The sequence below is a fragment of the Macaca mulatta genome, chromosome 19, assembly GCF_049350105.2.
Source record: "Macaca mulatta isolate MMU2019108-1 chromosome 19, T2T-MMU8v2.0, whole genome shotgun sequence".
In the NCBI taxonomy this organism is placed as follows: Eukaryota; Metazoa; Chordata; class Mammalia; order Primates; family Cercopithecidae; genus Macaca; species Macaca mulatta.
In genome coordinates, this window is record NC_133424.1 from 18661665 (window position 1) to 18686821 (window position 25157).

A 25157-nucleotide genomic window follows, 5' to 3' on the forward strand; every position below is an offset into this window, starting at 1 on the left:
GGAGGCTCACGCCTGTAATCCCAACACTTTGGGAGCCCGAGGCAGGAGGATCACTGAGCTCAGGAGTTTGAGACCAGCCTGGGCAACACAGGGAGACCCCATCTGTACAAAACATTAACAAATTAGGTGGGTGTGAGGCCGGGCGCGGTAGCTCACACCTGTAATCCCAGCACTTTGGGAGGCTGAGGCAGGTGGATCACCTGAGGTCGGGAGTTCGAGACCAGCCTGGCCAACATGGAGAAACCCTGTCTCTACTAAAAATACAAAATTAGCTGGGTGTGGTGGCACATGCCTGTAATCCCAGCGACTAGGGAGGCTGAGGCAGGAGAATCACTTAAACCCGGGAGGCAGAGGTTGCAGCAAGCTGAGATCGCGCCATTACACTCCAGCCTGGGCAACAAGAGTGAAACTCCATCTCAAAAAAAAAAGGCCAGGCGCGGTGGCTCAAGCCTATAATCCCAGCACTTTGGGAGGCCGAGACAGGCAGATCACGAGGTCAGGAGATCGAGACCATCCTGGCTAACATGGTGAAACCCTGTCTCTACCAAAAAAATACAAAAAACTAGCCAGGCGAGGTGGCGGGCGCCTGTAGTCCCAGCTACTCAGGAGGCTGAGGCAGGAGAATGTCATAAACCCAGGAGGCGGAGCTTGCAGTGAGCTGAGATCCGGCCACTGCACTCCAGCCTGGGCAACAGAGTGAGACTCTGTCTCAAAAAAAAAAAAAATAGGTGGGTGTGGTGGTGCACACCTGTGGTCCCAGCTACTCTGGAGGCTGAGATGGGAGGATCACTTGAGCCCAGGAGGTCAAGGCTGCAGTGAGCCATGATTGCACCAGCCTGGGCAACAGACTGAGACCCCGTCTCAAACAAAAGGGAAAAAAAACCAGAAGGGATACAGAGAAGGCTTTCTGGAGGAGGGGGAGTAGGAGCTGGGGCTTTGATGGGTAAGTAGTTCACCAGGGCTAGGCCAAGGCAACAACCCTGAGCAGGAGGCAGAAAAGTCTGGTATGAACCAGCCATGATGGCTCACGCCTGTAATCCCAGCACTTTGGGAAGCCAAAGCAGGCGGATCACTTGAGGTCGGGAGTTCGAGACCAGCCTGGCCAACATGGAGAAACCCCAACTCTACTAAAAATACAAAAATTAGCCAGGCATGGTGGCACATGCCTGTAGTCCCAGTTACTCAGGGGGCAGAGGTATGAGAATCACTTGAACCTGGGAGGTGAAGGTTGCAGTGAGCCAAGATCACGCCACTGCACGCTAGCCTGGGTGACAGAGCGAGACTCTATTAAAAAAAAAAAAATTAGCCAGCCATGGTGGTGTACACCTGTTGTCCCAGCTACTCAGGAGGCTGAGTTGTGAGGATCGCTTCAGCCCAGGAGGCTGAGGCTATGATTGAGCCAGTGCACTACAGCCGGGGCAACAGAGCAAGACCCTGTCTCAAAAACAAAAACAACCAGGCGTGATGGGTGGCCACATGGAAGGATGTGGGCTTTAGCAGTTTTCATCAGTCCCACAGCTCCACTTCCGGACTGGGGACATTGAGGCCAGCAGCCCTGACCTATACTTATCACCCACAGATACCACTGCATCCCCACCCAGCGCATCCCCGAGCTCCAGCAGCCCCGCCTCCCCAGCTGCTGCCGGCCACACCCGCCCCAGCTCCCTGCATGGCCTGGCTGCCAAGCTTGGGCCACCCCGCCCCAAGACGGGCCGTCGCAAGTCCACCAGCAGCATCCCACCCTCCCCGCTGGCCTGCCCGCCCATCTCTGCACCCCCACCCCGCTCGCCCTCACCCCTGCCCGGGCACCCACCCGCACCTGCCCGATCCCCGCGGCTGCGCCGAGGCCAGTCAGCTGACAAGCTGGGCACAGGGGAGCGGCTGGATGGGGAGGCAGGGCGGCGCAGTCGTGGGCCAGAAGCCGAGCTCGTGGTCATGCGACGGCTGCACCTGTCCGAGCGCCGAGACTCCTTCAAGAAGCAGGAGGCCGTGCAGGAGGTTAGCTTCGATGAGCCGCAGGAGGAGGCCACTGGGCTGCCCGCCTCAGTGCCACAGATTGCCGTGGAGGGCGAGGAAGCCGTGCCAGTAGCTCTCGGGCCCACCGGGAGAGACTGATCCCCCTGCCAGGTCTCTCCCTGGCCTCAAAGTCACACGTTTCCTTGTGCAATGTTTTTTCTGTAAAGTCACGCCTGGATGGGGACCGAGCCACCAGCCTGACACCCAGAAAGCAAGAAGCCATCTTGGTCCTTGCTGGGAGGTGGAGATATCACTTCCCTTGTGTTCTGGTGTCAATCAGGGGGCTGGATGGGGCAGGAATGGGGGATAAGGGTAGCTTTGTAAATAGCAGCAAATCCCTGCAACTAATTTATTACTTTTTTTTTCGTTTTTTTTTTTTTTTTTTTTTTTGAGACGGAGTCTCACTCTGTTGCCTGGGCTGGAGTGCAGTGGCGTGATCTCGGCGCACTGCAACCTCCGCCTCCCAGGTTCAAGCGATTCTCCTGCCTCAGCCTCCCAAATAGCTGGGATTACAGGCGCCCGCCACTATGCCCAGCTAATTTTTTGTATTTGTAGTACAGATGGGGGTTTCACCATGTTGGTCAGGCTGGTCTTGAACTCCTGACCTCATGATTTGCCCACCTCGGCCTCCCAAAGTGCTGGGATACAGGCGTGAACCACTGGGCCCAGCCTAATTTATTACTTTTTATAAGCGATAGCCAGACTGAGCCGCCCCCTGCAGGCGGCCGCCAGGTCTTGCCCCAGGCACCTGGGACCCTGTTTGCAGGCCCTGCCCTCTGGGCTGAGAAGGAAGCACTTTGGACAAGTCATCTGTGTGTGTGTTTTCTAGTTTTTCTGTACTTTTTAAGTGTTTTATGTTACCTGGTCTCATTCCCTTCCCCACACCCACCCATTTGAGGGGATTGAGTTGAAGTCACCTGTACTAGCCCAGTTTGGATACAACCTGGAGTGTCCGTAAACGATTCCCCTCACCCACAAAACAATGTAATCCCAACGATGGACTGGATTCTGAAGTCCACTTCCCACCGTCATAGCTGCCATCCCCAGGCAGTGCCTACTCTATATATATAGAGTCTGCCTCCAATCCCCCTGGCTTCAGCCTGGAGAAGGGATGTGGGAGCTGGGGCTTTGATGGATGAATAGGTGTTCACCGGATCTGGGCAGAGGGGTCATCTGCTCCAAAGGTGGGCACTGATAAAGGAAGGCATAGGCCTCACCTGGCACTGCCAAGGCAGCCTCCGGAAATGCTCAGCTGTCTCGGGGCACACTCCAGTATGCCAGTCCTGCGGGATTATGTTCAGCTACTTCCGGAAACAGTCGGTGTCCCCTCCCCTCAGGCTCTGCCTCGGCCTCACTTTGTCTAGTCTACCCTGGACAAGATGCCGTGTGTTTGAGGCCCAGCAGAGTGAGCCCTTGGCCGTGATGTATCTGAAACACCTGTTAGGGGTTCCCTCCATATGTCAGAGCCTCTCTGGGATGAAGTTCAAGCAAGAAAACCCAGTTGAGGCTCGAGTTTGAATTTCAGCTTCACTGTGTGGCTCTGGGAAAATGGCTTTCCCACTCTGTGCCTCAGTTTCCTTGTGTTTACAAGACTAATCCCATTGACTGTTTATTAAGCACCTACTGTGTGCCAAGCGCTTTTACGTGGCTTCTCCCTCAGCCAGCCTTGAGAAGGCTGGAGGTGGCATCATCACCTCCGTTTTACAGACAAAGCAGCTGAGACCCCAGCGAGGGGCGGAAACCTGTCCAATGATCACCCAGCAGGAGTCGTGGCAGAATGGAGCATCAGCCAGACCCTGTTGTGGGCGTTGTCATCAAGGGAGCTTGAATGGAGGGTCTGGTGTCAGATACAGCCGACTCCAGCCCCAGCTCATCCCCCATGATGCTGTGTGACCCACTGGGCACTCTGGTGAGGGAGCTTTCCAGACATCAACAGCCCACTCTGCGTCCCTTTCTGAGTCCCCTGCCCAGCACTGCCTAGTGTTGGAGGGTAGACCAAGGCTGTGCATGACTCACCCCCTCCTTCCATCCTGGAGCTGGCAGTGAATAAAAGCCCGTATTTACAAAGATGAGCTCCAACGTCTGGATTTGTGAGGCTGAGAAAGGAGGAAGGGAAGAGTGGGGAGGGGAGGGGAGTGAAATAGACCCATGGCTTAAAGTCATTGCAAGTGGGTTTTGAGGGCTGCCTGGGAGTTTGCTGTTGAGATTCTTCCTGATGCCATCGCTGGTAGTGGCCTCCTGCTACCTATGAGTACTCCATCATAGCTCTGCCCTTAAAAGCTTCCTCCAGACATCTGGGCCCTGAGCTATGTTTTTTTTGTTTTGTTTTGTTTTTTGAGACATAGTCTCGCTCTGCCGCCCAGGCTGGAGTGCAGTGGCACGATCTCTGCTCACTGCAAGCTCCGCCTCCCGGGTTCACGCCATTCTCCTGCCTCAGCCTCCCGAGTAGCTGGGAGTACAGGTGCCCGCCACCTCGCCCGGCTAATTTTTTTTGTATTTTTAGTAGAGACGGGGTTTCACCGTGTTAGCCAGGATGGTCTCGATCTCCTGAACTCGTGATCTGCCCGCCTCGGCCTCTCAAAGTGCTGGGATTACAGGCGTGAGCCACCACTCCCGGCCTATGTTTTTTATTTTTATGTTTTTGAGACAAGGTCTCGCTCTGTAACCCAGGTTGGAGTACAGTGGCGCCATCACGGCACACTGCAGCCTCGACCTCCTGGACGCCCTGAGCTATGTTAATAAAATAAATAAGCGGCGGTGCGCAGTGGCTCACGCCTGTAATCCCAGCACTTTGGAAGGCCGAGGCGGGCCGATCACCTGACGTCAGGAGTTCCAAACCAGCCTGACCAACATGGAGAAACCCCGTCTCTACTAAAAATACAAAATTAGCCGGGCGTGGTGGCGCATGCCTGTAATCCCAGCTACTAGGGAGGCTGAGGCAGGAGAATCATTAGAACTCTGGAGGTGGAGGTTGCGGCGAGCCGAGAAAGCGCCATTACACTCCAGCCTGTGCAACGAGAGCGAAACTCCGTCTCAAAAAATAATAATAATAAAATAAGCAATCGTCGCGTCCTTTCTATCCTGGTCTTAGCTTGCGCTCTGCCATAAAACTTCCTGTAGCCGAACGCAGCCCAGCCCTAGAGCAATCCGTTACTTCCGGGGCGCTCAGCCGGTTTGCAAATCTTCTTGGCTACACCCCCATCTCCGAGAGCGTTCGGCTATTTCCGGAAACAGCTGGCATCTGGGCTCAAGTCCGCTAAGTTCTAGTGCCCGTAAGGGTCGAGATCGTTGGCTGTTTCCGGACGCTCTGGGTTGCCATGGAAACTCCTTCAACCCTGGCTGTCTCGGACCTCTGCTTTTTGCCTCAGGCCCTTTCCCCAGTCCAGTGCCCCCTGTTTGCTGAGCTTGAGAACGCCTCATTTGCCCTCGGAACCATCTATGCTTCAGCAATTTCCATAAGCTGGCGGTCCCTCTGAGTCTAAACTCCCAAGGCCTCCACTGGGCATTGAGCGCATTCGGTTATTTCCAGAAACGCTCGGCGGTCTCGGGGATCGGCCTCCGTTGTGCCAGTCCAGCGGGAGAGAATGTTCGGCCATTTCCGGAAGTGCTCGGGCGTCTCTAAGCCCTGCCGAGCTCAGCCGAGCCTAGCCTCGGAGCCTTCGCCGACCCGATTGCACTCGGCTACCTCCGGAAATGCTCGGCTGACTCGGGGCTCCCTCTAGTCCACCAGTCCCGCGGGATTACGTTCGGTTACTTCCGGAAACACTCGGGTGCCCCCTCCCCTCAGACTCCGCCTCGGCCTCCGTTCACCAGCCCGGCCCGAATACGCTCGGGCATTTCCGCCGGGGGCGGGCCAGGCCGCTCGGAACCGTGGCGGCGGCAGAGGCGGGGATCCCGCGGCTGCGGCGACGGTGGCCGCGGTGGAGCCACGGGGCGGGCTCGGTTTGGTGTGACGGCGACTGCGGCGGCGGTGGCGGCCGCGACCAGGTGAGTCCTGACTGGCCCTCGTGGCGGGGGCGGCTGGGAGTGTGCTTAAACGCGGGGCGCCTGGGGACAGTGCGGGGCCCCGGTGGAAGCCAGAACGCAAGCGCCAGGCTGCGTCGGGCCCCGCGGGAACTGGGGGGGCCGCAGGCAAGGGGGGGGCCTCGGGCTCGGTTCCGCAGCGGTGCAGCCTCCCTGGGACGGTCGGGGCAGAATAGGGGTATTCCCCGCGTCCAAGATACCGGACTGGAGCTGCGGCCCCAAATGAAGGGAGGCCCTGCCTGGAATGGGGCTTCGAATAGTACCGAGGGGCGCCCAGGCATTGTGCGGGGCAGGATAGGGTGCAGGAGGGCCGGGGGGAAGGTCGATCCCACTTCCGGTCCCCTAGCCGGGTAGTCGGGTCCATGCAGACCCAAGTGCGCGTCTGTGTGAGCGCGCAGGCCCTGCCTTCACCCGCGGAGCCCCCAGCCCTGCCTGCCCCGCCCCTCCCGCCTCCCGGATTCGGGGAGCGCTGCTCCCGGGGCGCGCACACCGGGGCGTGGGGGCGGGCTGGCAGGCAGATCCAGGCGGTTCCCTGGGCATCCCCTCTCGGGGCCTCAGTTTCCCCACCTGTAGAACGAGGGTAACAGAGACCTGGGAGTGGGTAAGTTGGGCACCCGAGAATGTGGCGCCCCTCCGCCCTGCGCAGACACCTCTTGGGGCTCCCCATGACTGAAGGATGCTCAGAGCTTCCACCTGACACTCGGGCCCCTTAGTGGATAGCACCTATCCTTATAGCCACCTTGAATCCTTGACAAGCAGCTTACCCGCTGCCAAGCCTTTGCATGTGCCGTTCCCTATGCCTAGCGCACCTTCCTATCCACTGTGATGATCCATTCTCCAGAACAGCACATCCATCCGTCACCCTAGCCCTGTCCATCACAGGAGGTCTGAACCTGCAGGGCTAGGCTGGGAATTTGTGCCCATCTCTGCCTCCCCAGACTGGGGCTCCTGGGGAAATGATCAATGCCCTGCGGCCAGCAGCCTCCCCTCCTCCTCAGCTGCAGTACCCCCACCTTCTCCTGGCTCCCTGTCCCTCCCTGGGGCTAAGGTTCCCTCTAAGCACCTCCCCATCTGCATTTTGCGCCTCCTCTGGGCCCCAGGCTGGAGCTACCTGCCAGCCCACTCACTCCTCCTCTGCAGAGACTGGAGGTCCATTTGCTTGGACTCACCTGTAGGCCTTTGCTTGTGCAGGGGCCTCTTCCTGGACTTCCTTCCCTACCTCTTAGTTCAGCTGGCCTGACCCCTCCATGGAGCTCCCAAAGCAACCGGAGTGGGCCCCATTGTGTCCTCCCTACCCTGGGTATCTGGCCACCTGGGTATCTGGCCACCTGGCTGCTGCCCCCTCATGTCCAACTGGGCCTTGAAGTCGGCAGATCTAGGTGTAAGTCCTGGCTTCCTCCTGTCCTACCGCACGGCCCTAGACACCTCCCTGCTCTGAGCCTCAGTTTCCCCTTCTGTAACAGGGGCGATGAAAAGCTTGTTTACTGGCCGGGTGCAGTGGCTCACGCCTGCAATCCCAACACTTTGGAAGGCAAAGGCGGGAGGACTACTTCAGCCCAGGAGTTTGGGACCAACCTGGGCAACATAGCAAGACCCCACCTCTGTTGAAAAAAAACAGGCTGGGCAAGGTGGCTCATGCCTGTAATCCCAGCACTTTGGGAGGCCAAGGCGAGCGGATCACTTGAGGTCAGGAGTTCAAGACCAGCCTGGCCAACATGGTGAAACCTCATCTCTACTAAAAATACAAAAATTAGCTGGGCGTGGTGGCATGCTACTTGGGAGGCTGAGGCAAGAGAATCACTTGAACCTGGGAGACACGTTGCAGTGAGCTGAGATCACGCCACTGCACTCCAGCCTGGGCGACAGGGCAAGACTTTGTCTCAAAAAAGAAAAAAAAAAGAAAAACTGACTTACTGAGCATGTAGTATACCTGGGGCAGTTTCTTGGGAGTTCTACTCCCAGCAGCTCCAAGGGAAGGCTGTCAGTAGACCCATTTTACACATGGAGAAGCTGAGGCCCTGAGAGGGACTGACCTCAGGGTCACTCAGTGATTCAGGGAATTCCAAATCAGGATTTGGGCCCATTTCCGTGTTGGGGGTGAGAGGAGTTGGCCTGGCTAACGCTGCCCTATCCCTGTCTCCCTAGGTCGGCGTCCTCGGCGGGCCGAGCATGGTGGCAGCCTGCACCCTTGGCTCCCTCGTCTGGTGCAGCCAGCAGAGCCGCCACCCTTGGGCGCCCATGGCCCTCCATGTGAGGGCGTGAGCGGCCTGCCCCAGCCTCACCTGCTGATGGAGGACTCAGTGGCCCAGTGACCTGACACCACGCCACCGACCCCCTCCCACCAGTTGACGAATGGTGGACCCAGCGACGAGTGGCCCTTGTAAGGGTCATGGAATAATTTGAAGCGAGGCATGAGCGGCCCCCGTGGTCGCCTGTGACTGCTGGAGATAGAGGTCCCAGCACCCCAAGCCAACCCAGCGGACCCTCCCAACCCTGCTCCAGCCAATGGGGCCAGTGGGACTCCAAGCAGCCACCTAACCATCCAGACCCCACCCCACCCACGCGGCCATGGCGGGCCCTGAGGGTTTCCAGTACCGCGCTCTGTACCCGTTCCGCCGGGAGCGGCCAGAGGACCTGGAGCTGCTGCCTGGCGATGTGCTGGTAGTGAGCCGGGCGGCCTTGCAGGCACTGGGTGTGGCCGAGGGTGGCGAGCGCTGCCCACAGAATGTGGGCTGGATGCCCGGCCTCAACGAGCGCACACGGCAGCGAGGTGACTTCCCTGGCACCTACGTCGAGTTCCTGGGGCCCGTGGCCCTGGCCCGGCCTGGCCCTCGCCCACGGGGCCCCCGCCCACTGCCCGCCAGGCCCCGTGATGGGGCCCCTGAGCCAGGTGAGCAGCAATCAGGGGCACTGGAGAAGGGGGGTGGTCCCCTTGGACCCTCGGTCTCCTCTTCTGTCCAGTGAGGCAATGGGATCTCCAAGGAAGGAGGAAAAGGGACATTTGGTCATTTGACAGATGTCTTCGCTACTGTCAAGTGCTAGGCTCAGCGGTGGACACAAGGCCTGGTCCTGCCCTCATGAGCTTCTGGTTCAAGAAGGGATGAGAGTGTGTTAGGAGGTGACACATACCATGAGGAAGGGGGCTTGCATGGAAAGATGCGAGAGTGGAGACTCCAGGCAGTGAGGGCAGCGAGGGCAGAGCCTGTAGAGTAGAACTCTAATGGCCGGAATGGCCAGCAGAAGGACCGAAGGGAGGAAGGGGAGGGCAATGTGCGCCGGCCTCAAGGAGTTGGTGGGATTGATTTTGAGGACAATGGAGAGTGTTCAGTAGGATTCAGAGGCTCAGCCTAGCTTCATCCTGCATTTTGCAGACAGGGTCCCTTGAAGAACCCCTTTGGAGACCCTGATTTCCAAAATGAAGCCACAAGGAGAGTGGGATGTGGGCTGTTCAGCTGAGGCCACGTAACACAGTGGAGTATGAGGACCCCACATCCCTCCCCAAAGACCCTTGGCCATTGCCACTTGCCAGGGATGTGCCAGATGTGGAGAATCGAGGGCACCAAGCCCACTCAGTGATTGCTGTTTGATGGGCAGGGAGTGTGGGCTCTGGCCGGGGAAACTGAGGCTCGGTTGCAAGAAGGAGGCGGAGGGGTACTGCATGCCCAGCAGGGTCTGCTCTGACCCTCCCAGCAGCCCAGCAAAAGGCCCTATGTGCAGACCGGGAGGCCTGAGCGCAAGGCTGGCTATCAAATGCTGCACTTGGAACCAGTTGGTCACCCAGGGAGGCCAAAGCCCCGGGAGGTGCCAGGCCTGCTTTGTCCCAGGGTGACATTGCCCAAAGGCAAATCAGAGTCCCTCAGCGCAGGGCGGAATAGGGGGTGCCGAGGTGGTGTGACACTGGCCCCGGCCTCCGGCATCTGGTATCTCTAGGGTCCAGATCTGCGTCCTGCCTCAGCCTGAAGGAGCAGGAGGTGGCCCCGTCCGGGCTCCCAGCCAGAATCTGCCTCTCCCCCTGGTAACAGCCACCTCCCTCCTCTGCCTGGCCTCTGTCCAGCCACCATACACGGCCCCACGTGGGGCGGCTGCCCAGCCCCACCCTCTGAATCTTCCAGGGTTATGTGACCTCGGCCAGAACCCGCCCCCTCGAGGCCTCAGTTTCCTCAGCTGGAAACAGGAGGGCTGGTCCCTGGGGATGCTGGGACCCAACCCCTCGGAAATGTGAAGTCACCTGAGCCCCACCTGGCTGTGCACCCACGGGGGAGGTTGCAGCCCCTCTGAGCCACAATTCCTCACCTATGAAGTCGGGCTGATGCAGTTCTGATGGGAACCCCCTCCCCATTCTGCAAACTGATCCCAGGCCACTCTCAGGGTTGAGTTTCCCAACCCACCGGCCAGAATGTCACCCACCTCCTCTCCCCTTGTCCCTTTTCTTTTTTTTTTTTTTTGGCGTTTTCACTGCAGCTGGGCCTTTCTCCAGCTTGAGGCGCCACCTGGCCCATCACTCAGGGAGGCCTCACAGGCCCCAGCTTGCCCCTGCTGTGTGCCAGGGCGTCCCCGCCGAGGGCCAGAGCAGCGTCCAATGGTGGCAGACAGCGTGCTGCTGAGGCGGGGATGCTGCACACAAAAGGCCCTGTAGAGCTGGGAAGCCAGGGCTGGGAGGGGGCTGGGCCCAGGATGCCGCCGGCACCCGCTGGGAGGGGTTTCGGTTTTCCAAAAGGGGAGCAGTAATTTTCTTTCTTTTCTAAATTTTAACTTCTGGAGAAAATAATTTTTTAGAAGCAAAATGATTAAGAAAACGGGTCATGGTCCTTGGAAGGAAGCTGTTCTGACCCAGGCTGGTATATTTTCCTTTTCTTTCCTTTCATCCACTTTTTTGTTTGCATCAAGAAGGGAGAAGCGGGCTGGGCACAGCGGCTCACGCCCATAATCCCAACACTTTGGGAGGCCAAGGTGAGAGGATCACTTGAGGTCAGGAGTTCCAGACCAGCCTGGTCATGGTGAAACCCCGTCTCTACTAAAATAACACGAAAATTAGCCAGGCATGGTGGCACCCACCTATAATTCCAGCTACTTGGGAGGGTAAGGCACAAGAATCGCTTGAACCCTGGAGATGGAGCTTGCAGTGATCCAAGATCATGCCACTGCACACCAGCCTGGGCGACAGAGCAAGACTCCATCTCAAAACAAAACAAAACAAAATTAATTAATAAATACATTTCCCTTGTTTGAAGCCACCTACTTGGTAATTTTTTTGCGGCAGCCACTGAAAGTCATATAGCAGGTTTGGGCTCTGCCACAACCTGCTGTGCAATCTTGGCCACAGGACCTGCCCTCTCTGGGCCTCAGTTCCTTCAAATGAAACGTGGGGCCGGGCGCGGTGGCTCAAGCCTGTAATCCCAGCACTTTGGGAGGCCGAGACGGGCGGATCATGAGGTCAGGAGATCGAGACCATCCTGGCTAACACAGTGAAACCCCGTCTCTACTAAAAAACACAAAAAACTAGCCGGGCGAGGTGGCGGGCGCCTGTAGTCCCAGCTACTAGGGAGGCTGAGGCAGGAGAATGGCGTAAACCCGGGAGGCGGAGCTTGCAGAGAGCTGAGATCCGGCCACTGCACTCCAGCCTGGGTGACAGAGCGAGACTCCATCTCAAAAAAAAAAAAAGAAAAGTGGGCCAATGACATTGCCTCTCATTTTTTTTGAGACTGGTTCTTGCTCTGCCACCCAGGTTGGAGTGCAGTGGCGCAATCCTAGCTCACTGCAGCCTTGAACTCCTGGCCCCAAGCTATCCTCTTGCCTCAACCTCCTCGTTTTTTTGGTGGTTGTTGTTGTTTTTAAGATGGAGTTTCGCTCGTCGCCCAGGCTGGAGTGCAATGGCACAATCTCCGCTCACTGCAACCTCTGCCTCCCGGATGCTGATTATCCTGCCTCAATCTCCCAAGTAGCTGGGATTACAGGCACACGCCACCACGCCTGGCTAATTTTTGTATTTCTAGTAGAGACAGGGTTTCACCATGTTGGTCAGACTGGTCTCAAACTCCTGACCACAAGTGATATGCTCACCTCGGCCTCCCAGAGTGCTGGGATTACAGGAGTGAGCCACCGCTCCTGGCCTCTTTTTTTTTATTTAAGAGATAGGGTCTCACTCTGTTGCCCAGGCTGGTCTTGAACTCCTGGACTCAAACGATCCTCCCACCTTGGCCTCCCAAAGTGTTGAGATTACAGACATGAGCCACTGCACCCCGCCACAACAGAAACTTATTCTGTCAGGTTTCTGGAGGCTGGAAGTCCAAAATCAGGGTCGTGCCCCCTCTGAAGTTTCCTTCCTTCCAGCTACTGGTGCCTCCAGGCATTCATTCGTCTCATGCATGGGTTGATTATTCCAATCTCTGCCTTGGCTTTCTCTTTTTCTTTTTCTTTTCTTTTTTTTTTTTTTTTGAGACAGAATCTCACTCTGTCACCCAGACTGGAGTGCTGTGATGTGATCTTGGCTCACTGCAACCTCCGCCTCCTGGGTTCAAGCAATTCACCTGCTTCAGCCTCCTGAGTGGCTGGGATTACAGGCGTGCACCACCACACCTGGCTTTTTTTTTTTTTTTGTATTTTTAGTAGAGATGGGGTTTCACCATGTTGGCCAGACTGGTCTTGAACTCTTAACCTCAAGCGAGTGACCTGCTGGTCTCAGCCTCCCAAAGTACCAGGATTACAGGCGTGAGCCACCGCGCCCGGCCTATTGATTGATTGATTGATTGATTTTTGAGACGGAGTCTCGCTCTGTAGCCCAGGCTGGAGTGCAGTGGCCGGATCTCAGCTCACTGCAAGCTCCGCCTGCCGGGTTCACACCATTCTCCTGCCTCAGCCTCCCAAGTAGCTGGGACTACAGGCACCTGCCACCACGCCCGGCTAGTTTTTTGTATTTTTTTTTTGGTAGAGACGGGGTTTCACCATGTTAACCAGGCTGGTCTCGATCTCCTGACCTCATGATCCACCCATCTCGGCCTCCCAAAGTGCTGGGATTACAGGCTTGAGCCACCGCGCCCGGCGGATTTATTTTTGAAACAGAGTTTTGCTCTGTCGCCCAGGCTGGAGTGCAGTGGTGCAGTCTTGGCTCACTGTAACCTCCACCTCCCGGGTTCAAGCGATTCTCCTGCCTCAACCTCCTGAGTAGCTGGGATTACAGGCACCCACCACCACGCCCATCTAATTTTTCTGATTTTAGTAGAGACAGGGGTTCGCCATGTTGGTCAGGCTGGTTCGAACTCCTGGCCTCAGGTGATCCACCCACCTCGGCCTCCCAAAGTGCTGGGATTGCAGGCATGAGCCCCATCCTGGCCGGCTTTCTGTTATTACAAAGACATCAGCCAGTGGGTTTAGTGCCCACCCTAATGCCAGGCTGGTCTCATGTACAGATCCTTGCTTTCCTTACACCTGCAAAGACCTATTTCCAAATAAGGTCACAGGTACCAGGGATGAGGACTTGGACATACCTTTTTGGGGACATTATTTAGCGCAGTCCACCTGTTCTGTGAAGTTGTGTGAACTCCTGGTATTTTAACCCAGAAAATTGTGTCCCATCAACTCTGCCCTCTCCTAGCCCCTCTACCCAAGGTCTTACAGCCTCCTGCAGATGGCAGTCAAGGTGCCAGGCACTTGCCTGAGCTGGGCCCTGCCTCAAACTGCCCTAGCTGAGGTCCAGCCGGCCAAGAGAGGGGCAGGGCTCCTTCCAGGAACCCCACCAACAGGCCACCCTCCCTTCTTCCCCCACCAGGCCTCACACTCCCCGACTTGCCTGAGCAGTTCTCCCCACCCGATGTGGCACCCCCTCTTCTGGTGAAGCTTGTGGAGGCCATTGAAAGGACAGGTGAGTTCCAGTCTGGCTGCAGCCCCTGGATTCTGCTTGCTTACCTCTAGTGACAGGCGACTCATGCCCTCACAGGGCTTCCAAGCTCATGCTGCATGGAAACAGGCTGAGCATGGATGCCCTGGGCCTCTGTGTTGACTAGGGCACAGAGTGACTCCTAAGGGAAGATGGGAAGGTGAACACGACCAGGCCACTGCATGTGCTGTGCCCTCTCACAGCTCTCCCTCCCCACCCCTCCCATGCCCTTATCTCTGGGCGGCAAAGCGAGACTGCAGGGGATTTGAGCGGCCAGCCCAGGCTTCAAGGGGGTTGGGGCAGCATTTGAGAGCTGACTCGCCTGTTCCCCTCACCCCCAGGGCTGGACAGCGAATCTCACTACCGGCCGGAGCTGCCCACACCGCGTACAGGTGAAGGGGAGCCTCAATGGGGTGGGGGGGGAGCCTGGGGGCCGCAGTATACGTGAGTTGGACATGTCCCCCCCCCACTGCACCCGCAGACTGGACCCTGAGCGACGTGGACCAGTGGGACGTGACCGCCTTGGCTGACGGCATTAAGAGCTTCCTTCTGGCACTGCCCGCACCGCTCGTGACCCCCGAGGCCTCGGCTGAGGCGCGCAGGGCCCTGCGGGGTGAGCCTGGCGATGAGCCCAGGGGAAGGAGGGACCTGTAGCGGGCGGGAGGGCCCAGGCCCGGCTCACCCTGCCCTGGCCATCTGTCCGCAGAGGCCGCGGGGCCTGTGGGGCCGGCGCTGGAGCCACCGACGCTGCCGCTGCACCGCGCGCTCACGCTGCGCTTCCTGCTCCAGCACCTGGGCCGCGTGGCCCGCCGCGCCCCGGCCCTGGGTCCCGCGGTCCGGGCCCTGGGCGCCACCTTTGGGCCGCTGCTGCTGCGCGCGCCGCCGCCGTCCTCGCCGCCGCCAGGGGGCGCTCCCGACGGGTGAGGGGCGGGGCGCAGCCGGAGCGAGCAGGGGTGGAGTTTGGGATGGGGTGGGTGGGGCATGGCCAGAGTGAGCAGCGTCTGGACCCTAAGAAGGGAGGGGAGGGGGTCCAGAGTGAGTGAGAAGCTGCGTTCTTGTGATGACGGAGAGGGCACCTGGGCTCCTGAGTCATGAGACAGAAGGTGAAGGGGCCTAGTCCCGAAGCATGTGGGTGGAGCCTGCACCTTCCCTTCTGCTCATTGTAGCTCCAGTACTACTCTCTTGCTCGCCTTTGTGTGAGGATTTATGGAGCACTTACTGCATACAGCTATGAGGGAGCTGGCCTCGCACTTGTGCCTGTATCATCTCCTCCTCCCCCCTGCACATACCGTCTCGTATATATCCCCAGGCGTGCAAACGCCTGTGCACATGTGTGGGCAGACAGGCCCCACCCAGCCCTCACCGCACTCCCCTTCCCCCTAAGGAGTGAGCCCAGTCCTGACTTCCCGGCACTGCTGGTGGAGAAGCTGCTTCAGGAACACTTGGAAGAGCAGGAGGTTGCGCCCCCAGGTGAGTCCCCTATATTGCTGTCATTTCTTCCCGTTGAGGGCCGTGATTGCTGATTCCTGGATGCCGCCGGTGTCAGCAGGCCGGTCGCAGTGGGAGGCAGCCACAGTATCCAGTCAGTGCTCAGGATGCATTTGTTTTCCTGTCCCTCAGCGCTGCCGCCTAAACCCCCCAAGGCAAAGCTGGCCCCTGCAGGCCTGGCGAATGGAGGGAGTCCACCCTCCCTGCAGGATGCCGAGTGGTACTGGGGGGACATTTCAAGGTAGGTTGCTGGCAGGGGGTCAGGGACCAAGGAAGTGTCACAGGTCAATCAGGGTCTCCAGGTAGCTCAGCAATCCCAATGTTGGATGTCCCCACAGGGAGGAGGTGAACGAGAAACTCCGAGACACTCCCGATGGCACCTTCCTAGTCCGAGATGCTTCCAGCAAGATCCAGGGCGAGTACACGCTGACCCTCAGGTGGGGACCTGTCCCTGCAAGGATAGCCGGGGGTCACAGGTCATGGAGACTGGGAGTTCAGAGGGATGATGGGACATGTGCGGTTTCAAGGATGGGGAGCTGGATGCAGTGGCTCACACCTGTAATCCCAGCACTTTGGGAGGCTGAGGCTGGCAGATCACCTGAGGTCAGGAGTTTAAGACCAGCCTGGCCAACATGGTGAAACCCTGTCTCTACTAAAAAATAAAAAAATTAGCCGGGCATGATGGTGGACGCTTGTAATCCCAGCTACTTGGGAGGCTGAGGCAGGAGAATCGCTTGAACCCGGGAGGCGGAGGTTGCAGTGAGCCGAGATTGCACCACTGCACTGTGGCTTGGACAACAGAGCAAGACTCCGTCTCAAAAAAAAAAAAAGGGGGGATGGGGATTGAGGGTCAGGTGCTGGGTCCCACTGGGTGCCAACACCCCCTCTCCTACACCAGGAAAGGCGGGAACAATAAACTGATCAAGGTCTTCCACCGAGATGGGCACTACGGCTTCTCAGAGCCACTCACCTTCTGCTCCGTCGTGGACCTCATCAATCACTACCGCCACGAGTCGCTGGCCCAATACAACGCCAAGCTGGACACACGGCTCCTCTACCCTGTGTCCAAATACCAGCAGGTCCGTGCTGACCTGGGAGCCAGGGAGGGTAGCACTTGGCCGGCCCCAGGCCTCAGTTTCCTAGAAAGACCCAACCAGGCCATGCATCTCCCCTGATTCCCCCATGTATCTCCAGGACCAGATCGTCAAGGAGGACAGCGTGGAGGCGGTGGGCGCCCAGCTCAAGGTCTATCACCAGCAGTACCAGGACAAGAGCCGCGAGTATGACCAGCTCTATGAAGAGTACACACGGACCTCCCAGGTACTCCAGGCCCCGCACATGAGGGAAACCAAGGCATAGAGGGCCAGTGGCAAGGCCGAGAGCAGGACGACCAACCCCAGAGGCCTTGAGGATGAACATCCGGTTGCAGGTCACAGAGCAGGCACTTAGCACCAAGGGCTGTTCTAAAAACATAGAAATAAGGCCAGGCACAGTGGCTCACATCTGTGCACTTGGGAGGCTGAGACAGGAGGATCACTTGAGCCCAGGAGTTCAAGATCATTCTAGGCAACATAGGGAGACCCCTCTACAAAAAAATTTAAAAATTAACTGGGTGTGGTGATGCACGCTTCTACTCCCAGCTACTCAGGAGGCTGAGGTGGTAGGATCCCTTGAGCCTGGGAGTTTGAGGCTGCAGTGAGCTGTGATCACACAACTGCAGTCCACCCTGGGTGACAGGGGAAGACCTTGTCTCTAAAAACAAATAAAAACAGAATTAAGTGTACAAGGCTGGGCAGGGTGGCTCACACCTGTAATCCCAGCACTCTGGGAGGCCGAGATGGATACCTGAGGTCAGGAGTTCAAGACCAACTTGGCCAACATGTTGAAACTCTGTTTCTACTAAAAATACAAAAATTAGCTGGGCGTAGTGGCGAACACCTGTAATCCCAGCTACTCAGGAGGCTGAGGCAGGAAAAATTGCTTGAGCCTGGGAGGCAGAGATTGCAGTGAGCCAAGATCATGCCACTATACTCCAGCCTGGGTGACAAGAGCAAAACTCCGTCTAAAAAAAAATAATAGGCCGGGCGCGGTGGCTCACGCCTGTAATCCCAGCACTTTGGGAGGCCGAGGCGGGCGGATCACGAGGTCAGGAGATCGAGACCATCCTGGCTAACACGGTGAAACCCCGTCTCTACTAAAAATGCAAAAAATTATCCGGGCGAGGCGGCAGGCGCCTGTAGTCCCAGCTACTCGGGAGGCTGAGGCAGGAGAATGGCGTGAACCCGGGAGGCGGAGCTTGCAGTGAGCCGAGATGGCGCCACTGCACTCCAGCCTGGGCGACTAAGTGAGACTCTGTCTCAAAAAAAAAAAATAAATAAAAATAAAATAATAGACCGGGCGCGGTGGCTTACGCCTGTAATCCCAGCACTTTGGGAGGCCGAGACAGGCGGATCACAAGGTCAGGAGATCAAGACCATCCTGGCTAACACGGTGAAACCCCGTCTCTACTAAACAATACAAAAAATTAGCCGGGTGCGGTGACGGGCGCCTGTAGTCCCGGCTACTCAGGAGGCTAAGGCAGGAGAAGGCCATGAACCCGGGAGGTGGAGTTTGCAGTGAGCCGAGATCGTGCCACTGCACTCCAGCCTGGGCCACAGAGCCGGACTCCATCTCAAAAAAAAAAAAATAATAATAATAATAATAATAATTAAAATAAAAAATAAATAAGTGTACGAGCTTTTACAAAACCAAAAAAGGACAGATGAGAAGGGCCCAACCAGCCTCACAAGAGTTGCTGAGCCAGGACCTGGGGAGTGTCCAGGATGAGCCTCTCTCTGGCTGGGCTTCAGTTTTCCCATCTGCAGAATGGAACCATGGATCTTGATTACTTCCGTCCCCTTCAACCAAGATGTTATTCAAGATGAAATCATGCCAGGTGCAGGGCGTGCACCTCTAATCCCAGCTACTCGGGAGGCTGAGGTAGGAGGATCGCTTGAGCTTGAGCCTAGGAGTTCAAGACCAGCCTGGGTAACATAGCAAGACTTTGTCTCTTAAAAAAATTAAAATAAAATAAAAATTAAGCGAGAGGTTTTGTCACTCCAGGACTGTGCTAATAAGCTTCTTTTGCAAGTTAAGAGGGAATAGATTCAGATGGAACAGCTGGGAATTCCTCAGTCCTCCCTAGCACCCTAAGGGTTTTCTTTCTGTCCTCTTTTTTATTTATTTTTTTGAAACAGGGTCTTGCTCTATCATCCAGGCTAGAGTGCCGTGGCATGATCTTGGCTCAGTGCAACCTCAGCCTCCCTGGTTCAAGCGATTCTCCTGCCTCAGCCTTCCGAGTATCTGGGACTACAGGCACATGCCACCATGCCTGGCTAATTTTTGTATTTTTAGTAGAGACGGGGTTTCACCGTGTTGGCCAGGCTGGTCTTGAACTGGTGGCCTCAAGTGATCTGGCTGCCTCCGCCTCCTAAAGTTTAAAAAAAAAAAAAAATTAATAAAATTAAAAGATGGGCCGGGCACAGTGGCTCATGCCTGTAATCCCAGCACTTTGGGAGGCTGAGGCAGGGAGATCATCTGAGGTCAGGCATTTGAGACCAGCCTGGGCAACATGGTGAAACCCCATCTCTGCCAAAAATACAAAAAAATTAGCTGGGCCAGGTACAGTGGCTCACACCTGTAATCCCAGCACTTTGGGAGGCTGAGGCAGGTGGATCATGAGGTAAGGAGTTCAAGACCAGTCTGGCCAACATGGTGAATCCCCATCTCTACTAAAAATACAAAAAATTAGTCAGGCATCGTGGCATGCACCTGTAATCCCAGCTACTTGAGAGGCTGAGGCAGGAGAATAGCTTGAACCCAGGAGGTGAAGGTTGCAGTGAGCCGAGATCACACCATTGCACTCCAACCTGGGACAGAGCGAGACTCCATCTCAAAAAAAAAAAAAAAAAAATTAGCCAGGCATGGTGGCGCACACCTGTAATACCAGCTACTTGGAAGGCTGAGGCAGGAGAATCACTTGAACCCAAGAGGCAGAGGTTGCAGTAAGCCAAGATCACACCACTGCTCCAGCCTGGGTGACAAGAACGAGACTCCATCTCAAACAAAAAAGAATTTTGAGGTGCGGTCTCACCATGTTGCCCAGGCTGGCCTCAGACTCCTCAGGGTTCAAGAGATCCTCCCACTTTAGCTTCCGAAGTAGCTAGGATTACAGGCAATCGCCACCAGCCCTGGCCTCTGTCCCCTTTTTACTGATGTGTTAGCTGAGGCTCTAAATGGACAAGACAGCTGTCCAGGATCAGTTAGGAGCACTGTAACTTCAGAATTGGCTTTGGCCCTGAGCCTCAGTTTCCCTGTTAATAGTTGTTACTTTGTTGGGAGTTGTTGGAAGGGTCCATGTGACAATGTAAGGAAAGTCCTAGTGCAGCGTCTCCCCCAAGAAGCACTGTGAGCTGTAGCAACTAGATCTCTCATTCATTCCCAGCAGTGTTAACAGGTCCAGGTGTTTGTGGATACCTATAGGAGGATGTAAAGAAGAAGAGGGTTTAGGGGGTGGGGTTTTGAAGGCTGAATAGGAGTTCATTTGGTACAGCAGGAGTTAGAAGAATGACACTACAATAGAGGGACCAACTTGAGCAGTCTCCATATCAGAGTTGAGATGTGCCTTTACCCCTCACGAGGGCCTTTTGGGGAGTCCCAGGAGGTGCTGAGCTGCGCCCCCTCCTCCAGGAGCTGCAGATGAAGCGTACCGCGATTGAGGCCTTCAATGAGACTATCAAGATCTTTGAAGAGCAGGGCCAGACTCAAGAGAAGTGCAGCAAGGAATACCTGGAGCGCTTCCGGCGTGAGGGCAACGAGAAAGAGATGCAGAGGTAAGTCTGGCGCCTCTGCCCTGCCCCACCCCACCCTGGATCTGGTGTGGTACAAGCGGGGAAGGGAAGGAAGTAGAAGGAGACCAGCCACCTGGAGGCGAAGAGTAGTCTGTTGAAATGGGCTTTGGGCCTGGTGCGATGGCTCAGGCCTGTAATCCCAGCACTTTAGGAGGCTGAGGTGGGTGGATCTCCTGAAGTCAGGAGTTTGAGACCAGCCTGGCCAACATGGTGAAATCCTATCTCTATTAAAAATACAAAAATTGGCCGGGCGCGGTGGCTCAAGCCTGTAATCCCAGCACTTTGGGAGGCCGAGACGGGCGGATCACGAGGTCAGGAGATCGAGACCATCCTGGCTAATATGGTGAAACCCCGTCTCTACTAAAAATACAAAAAACTAGCCGGGCGAGGTGGTGGGCGCCTGTAGTCCCAGCTACTCGGGAGGCTGAGGCAGGAGAATGGCGTAAACCCGGGAGGCGGAGCTTGCAGTGAGCTGAGATCCGGCCACTGCACTCCAGCCTGGGAGACAGAGCGAGACTCCGTCTCAAAAAAAAAAAAAAAAAAAAATACAAAAATTAGGCTGGACGCGGTGGCTCACGCCTGTAATCCCAGCACTTTGGGAGGCCGAGGCAGGCGGATCATGAGGTCAGGAGATCGAGACCATTCTGGCTAACACGGTAAAACCCCGTCTCTACTAAAATACAAAAAAAAAAAAATTAGCTGGGCGTGGTGGTGGGCGCCTGTAGTCCCAGCTACTCAGGAGGCTGAGGCAGAAGAATGGCGTGAACCCGGGAGGCGGAGCTTGCAGTGAGCGAGATCATGCCACTGCACTGCAGCCTGGGCGACAGAGCGAGACTCTGTCTCTAAAAAAAAAAAAAAAAGGAAATGGGTTTTGAAGGATGAATAGGACTTTGTAAGAAAGAGAATCAGAGGAAAGAGCATATGCTTAGGCTCAGAGACTGGAAGCACATAGTCTGGTGCAAAGTAGGTCCTTGAGAAAATCCTGGAGCAGGTGCAGTGGCTCATTCCTGCAACTCCAGGCACTTTGGGAGGCCAAGGTGGGAGGATTGCCTGAGCCCAGGAGTTTGAGACCAGCCTGGGCAACATGGCAAAACCTATCTCTACAAAAAATATTAAACTATTAGCTGAACATGGTGGTGCACACCTGTGGTCCCAGCTACTCGGGAGGCTGAGGTGGGAGGGTCACCTGAGCCCAGGAGTTTGAGGGTGCAGTGAGCTGAGATAAAACCCTGAGGCCTCTGCGCCACCCCACCCCTCCCACAGGATCCTGCTTAACTCTGAGCGGCTCAAGTCCCGCATTGCCGAGATCCACGAGAGCCGCACGAAGCTGGAGCAGCAGCTGCGAGCCCAGGCCTCGGACAACCGGGAGATCGACAAGCGCATGAACAGCCTCAAGCCAGACCTCATGCAGCTGCGTAAGATCCGAGACCAGTACCTCGTGTAAGTGGCGGCTCCCCCATGACTGCTGCGGCACCTGGAGATCTCTCCAGGCGTCTCAGTCTCTCCCTCTCCACCAAGTGGCCCTTCCTGGGCCCCAAGACACCTTATCTCTCCACAAGCCCTCTTCCTCTCCACCAGGTCCAAAACTCGGTTCCTCCTGGGCCTCTTGAAAGTTTTCCCATAGGTCAGCCTCAGCTTAGACATGTGTGCAATGGGAGCGTCACTCCTATCCCATTCCATTTTGTGGAAAGCTGGGAGCTTTCTACAAAAATTCCTGCTGGGCTGGGCGCGATGGCTCACACCTATAATCCCAGCACTTTGGGTGGCCAAGGCGGGCGGATGGATCACTTGAGGCCAGGAGTTTGAGGCCAGCCTGGCTAACATGGTGGAACCCCATCTCTACTAAAATAAAAAATACAAAAACCAGCCAGGCATGGCAGGGTGCGCCTGTAATCCCAGTTACTCAAGAGGCTGAGGCAGGAGAATCGCTTGAACTGGGAGGCAGAGTTTGCAGTGAGCGGAGATTACGCCAATGCAGTTCAGCCTGGGCAACAAAGCAACACTCTGCCTCAAAAAAAAAAAAAAAAAAAAAAAAAAAATCGCCTGCTGTGTATCCTACCACGCTGGGTGGCTGCGGCAGCCCTGTCCTGGGTTCAAATCAGTTCAAATCCTGCCTCCACCCACCAACCTCCTGAAGACCTCAGCCAGAGTGTCCACCTCCCTCCTGAGCCTCAGGGGAGGCACTGTCGCATGCCAGGTGCCATGCTAAGCACCGTGCTTGTTATGAGTTCATTTGGTCCTTTCCAAGCCCTTTGTAAAGTTTGCCTTTTACAGCTGGGGAGACTGAGATGCAGAACCTACAGCTGCCCTGTGCAAAGGCCAGCAGTGCTGGAGTGAGCCTCTGGTGACGATGAGGTGCCTGGGCTGGCATCTTCTTGGGGGGCTCCACAAGCATTAACAGAAACAGAAAAATGAGGGGTGTGGGTCAGGGTTCCCCAGCAGAGCTGGGGGAGCCACCCTGGGTTCAGGCTGCCCTGAGCCAGGTCAGCGCTGCCCTCTTGTGGCAACCGGAGATATTGTACCCAGAACCCTCTCTTCTCAGCCAGACCCTGCCTCCCACAGGACAGGCCCACTGTGGGCTCAGCACCCACACAACTGCACAAGCCCACCTTTCTCCTGTTGCTTCTCAGGTGGCTCACCCAGAAAGGCGCCCGGCAGAAGAAAATCAACGAGTGGCTGGGGATCAAAAATGAGACTGAGGAGTGAGTGACCACCTGGAAGGAGGCAGGGAGGGTTTCCCAGAGGAGGGGGCCATTGGGGTGGGTTTTGAAGAATGAGTAGGAGTTCACCAGGGAGGAAGAGTTGTCCAGGCAGCTGGGGAGCCTCGGAAGTTGGCAGATGAGTGACCGGGGCCCTCCCCACCATCCCCCGCCACGCCCCGACCCCAGCCAGTACGCGCTGATGGAGGACGAGGACGATCTCCCGCACCACGAGGAACGCACTTGGTACGTGGGCAAGATCAACCGCACGCAGGCAGAGGAGATGCTGAGTGGCAAGCGGGATGGCACCTTCCTCATCCGCGAGAGCAGCCAGCGGGGCTGCTACGCCTGCTCCGTGGTGTGAGTGGACCGTAGCGCTGGGGATCCCCGCGTCCCTCCCAGAGCTCTCATTTAATGCCTGACGCGTGCCAGGCCTTGAGGAGTCCCTGGTGGGGTCATCGGGCACAGGGGAGCACGCGGCCCTGGGGCGGGGAAAGCTTGGCGGGGAGGCCAGCCTCCCGACCCGCCCTCTCCTTTGCCCCCACAGGGTGGACGGAGACACCAAGCACTGCGTCATCTACCGCACGGCCACCGGCTTCGGCTTCGCGGAGCCCTACAACCTGTACGGGTCGCTGAAGGAGCTGGTGCTGCACTACCAGCACGCCTCGCTCGTGCAGCACAACGACGCGCTCACCGTCACCCTGGCGCACCCAGTACGCGCCCCGGGCCCCGGCCCGCCGCCTGCCGCCCGCTGAGCGCCGAGGACCCCCCCCCAAGCGGAGCCGCCCCTGGGCCCGTCTGCACCGGACGCTGCGGCAGCAGGAGCCACGGACCAGACCAGCCACATCCAGGGGTCTTCATTTCTATGGCTCTGGCTTTTGTTTGGGGTTCTCTCACCCTCTTTCCTTCTCTCCTTCCCTGCCTCTCTCCTTCCCTCCCCCATTCTCCAGATCTCCTGTCTCCTTTCTCTCTCTCTCTCTCTCTCTCTCTCTCTCTCTCTCGGCCCTTGTCTTTCTCCATGTTGGGGGTCCTGCCTCCCCGACCCCATATCTCCCTGTTCCCCGGGCATTGCCCTCTCCATGGCTCTGGTCACCCTGACCCTCTGCCCTGCCCACTGCAGGTCCCCTGGGGCCCCGGAAGCCCCTTCTGGCTGCACCTGCCATGTTTACAGAGGGCCCCTGGGCTGCGCGGCCCCAGCCTGGGCACCCTGATTTTTAAGCCATAGACCTGGGGTCAGGGCAGGAAGGAACTTCACTCCGCTGCTTCCGAGAACCTCGGCCGTGACGTTCGGGGCCGGGCGGGACCCGCCCCACAGACTCCAACTTCCCCTCCAAACCCCGAAGTGAAACCCGCCACCGAGTTATCCCCACAAATGGGGCCACTGCGAGAAGTTCCCCCACCCCTAAAAAAATAATTAAACTCGCAGGCCGGGCGCTTTGGCTCACGCCTGTAATCCCAGCACTTTGGGAGGCCAAGGCGGGCGGATCTTTTGAAGTCAGGAGTTGGAGACCAGCCTGGCCAAAATGGCGAAACCCCGTCTCTACTAAAATAACGAAAATTAGCTGGGTTTGGTGGCGGGCGCCTGTAATCCCAGCTACTTGGAAGGCTGAGGCGCGAGAATCTCTTGAACCCGGGAGATGGAGGTTGCAGTGAGCAGAGAGCGTGCCACTGCACTCCAGCCTGGGCAACAGAGGGAGACTCCTCCGTCTCAAAAAAATAAATAAACAAACTCGTGAGCTGGTCCCAACCCCCCCGCTAGGAATCACAGCTCCCCGTACTGGTGCCGCCGCAGTGGCCAAGTTGCGACACTGCCCACGGCCCTTCCGCCTGATGCAGATTCAGGGCTTCTCTTCGATCATGTTGGGTTTTGACTCTGTTTTTCCTTGACTGCAAAACCCTCTTTCCTTTCCTCTTTTGGGACAAGAGCCCTGGTTTTCTACGCTGCCCTTGGCCACCACACTGCCTGCCCGGCGAGCTGGGAGGCAGGTTTTGTACGGTACGTTGTTATTGATATGATATAAAACATCAAACGTCGTGGGTGATTCTGTTGTCAGTGACTGGGCTTCAGTACCATCTCTGCGTGTCGGGGACCGTGGTGTTTACGGGGTCACAGCAGGTCGGGCCCATGGGTTTAACTCCAAGCCACCTCTGAGACCCGACAACCCCTCC

At 56.9% G+C, this 25157-nt stretch overlaps 2 protein-coding genes across 58 annotated transcripts in view; both read left to right on the forward strand.

Annotated features, from left to right (window-relative positions):
* MAST3 (microtubule associated serine/threonine kinase 3) overlaps positions 1–4083 on the forward strand; it is a 57516-nt gene extending 53433 nt beyond the window's left edge. For 27 of the 50 annotated variants that reach the window (XM_077978338.1, XM_077978339.1, XM_015123331.3 and 24 more), the window contains 2 exons: positions 1580–1998; positions 3724–4083. In XM_077978338.1, the coding sequence (XP_077834464.1) occupies positions 1580–1998; positions 3724–3909 (605 nt within the window). In that variant the 3' untranslated portion in view covers positions 3910–4083. Of the gene's footprint in view, positions 1–1579; positions 2826–3723 lie in introns of those variants that run through there. The other 23 variants (XM_077978365.1, XM_077978367.1, XM_077978369.1 and 20 more) reach the window with 4 other exon arrangements.
* A 1788-nt stretch (positions 4084–5871) lies between these two features.
* PIK3R2 (phosphoinositide-3-kinase regulatory subunit 2) lies at positions 5872–25022 on the forward strand. 8 transcript variants are annotated; one of them, XR_013408760.1, is made up of 16 exons: positions 5872–6003; positions 8185–8929; positions 13805–13897; positions 14254–14304; positions 14394–14525; positions 14619–14832; positions 15297–15382; positions 15533–15641; positions 15739–15837; positions 16299–16479; positions 16595–16720; positions 20129–20271; positions 21553–21729; positions 22920–22995; positions 23178–23391; positions 23503–25022. XR_013408760.1 is itself a non-coding variant. In XM_077976764.1 (16 exons), the coding sequence occupies exons 2-16, from the start codon at positions 8608–8610 to the stop codon at positions 23741–23743; spliced, it is 2184 nt and encodes a 727-aa protein (XP_077832890.1). In that variant the 5' UTR covers positions 5872–6023; positions 8147–8607; the 3' UTR covers positions 23744–25022.
* The last annotated feature ends 135 nt before the right edge of the window (positions 25023–25157 follow it).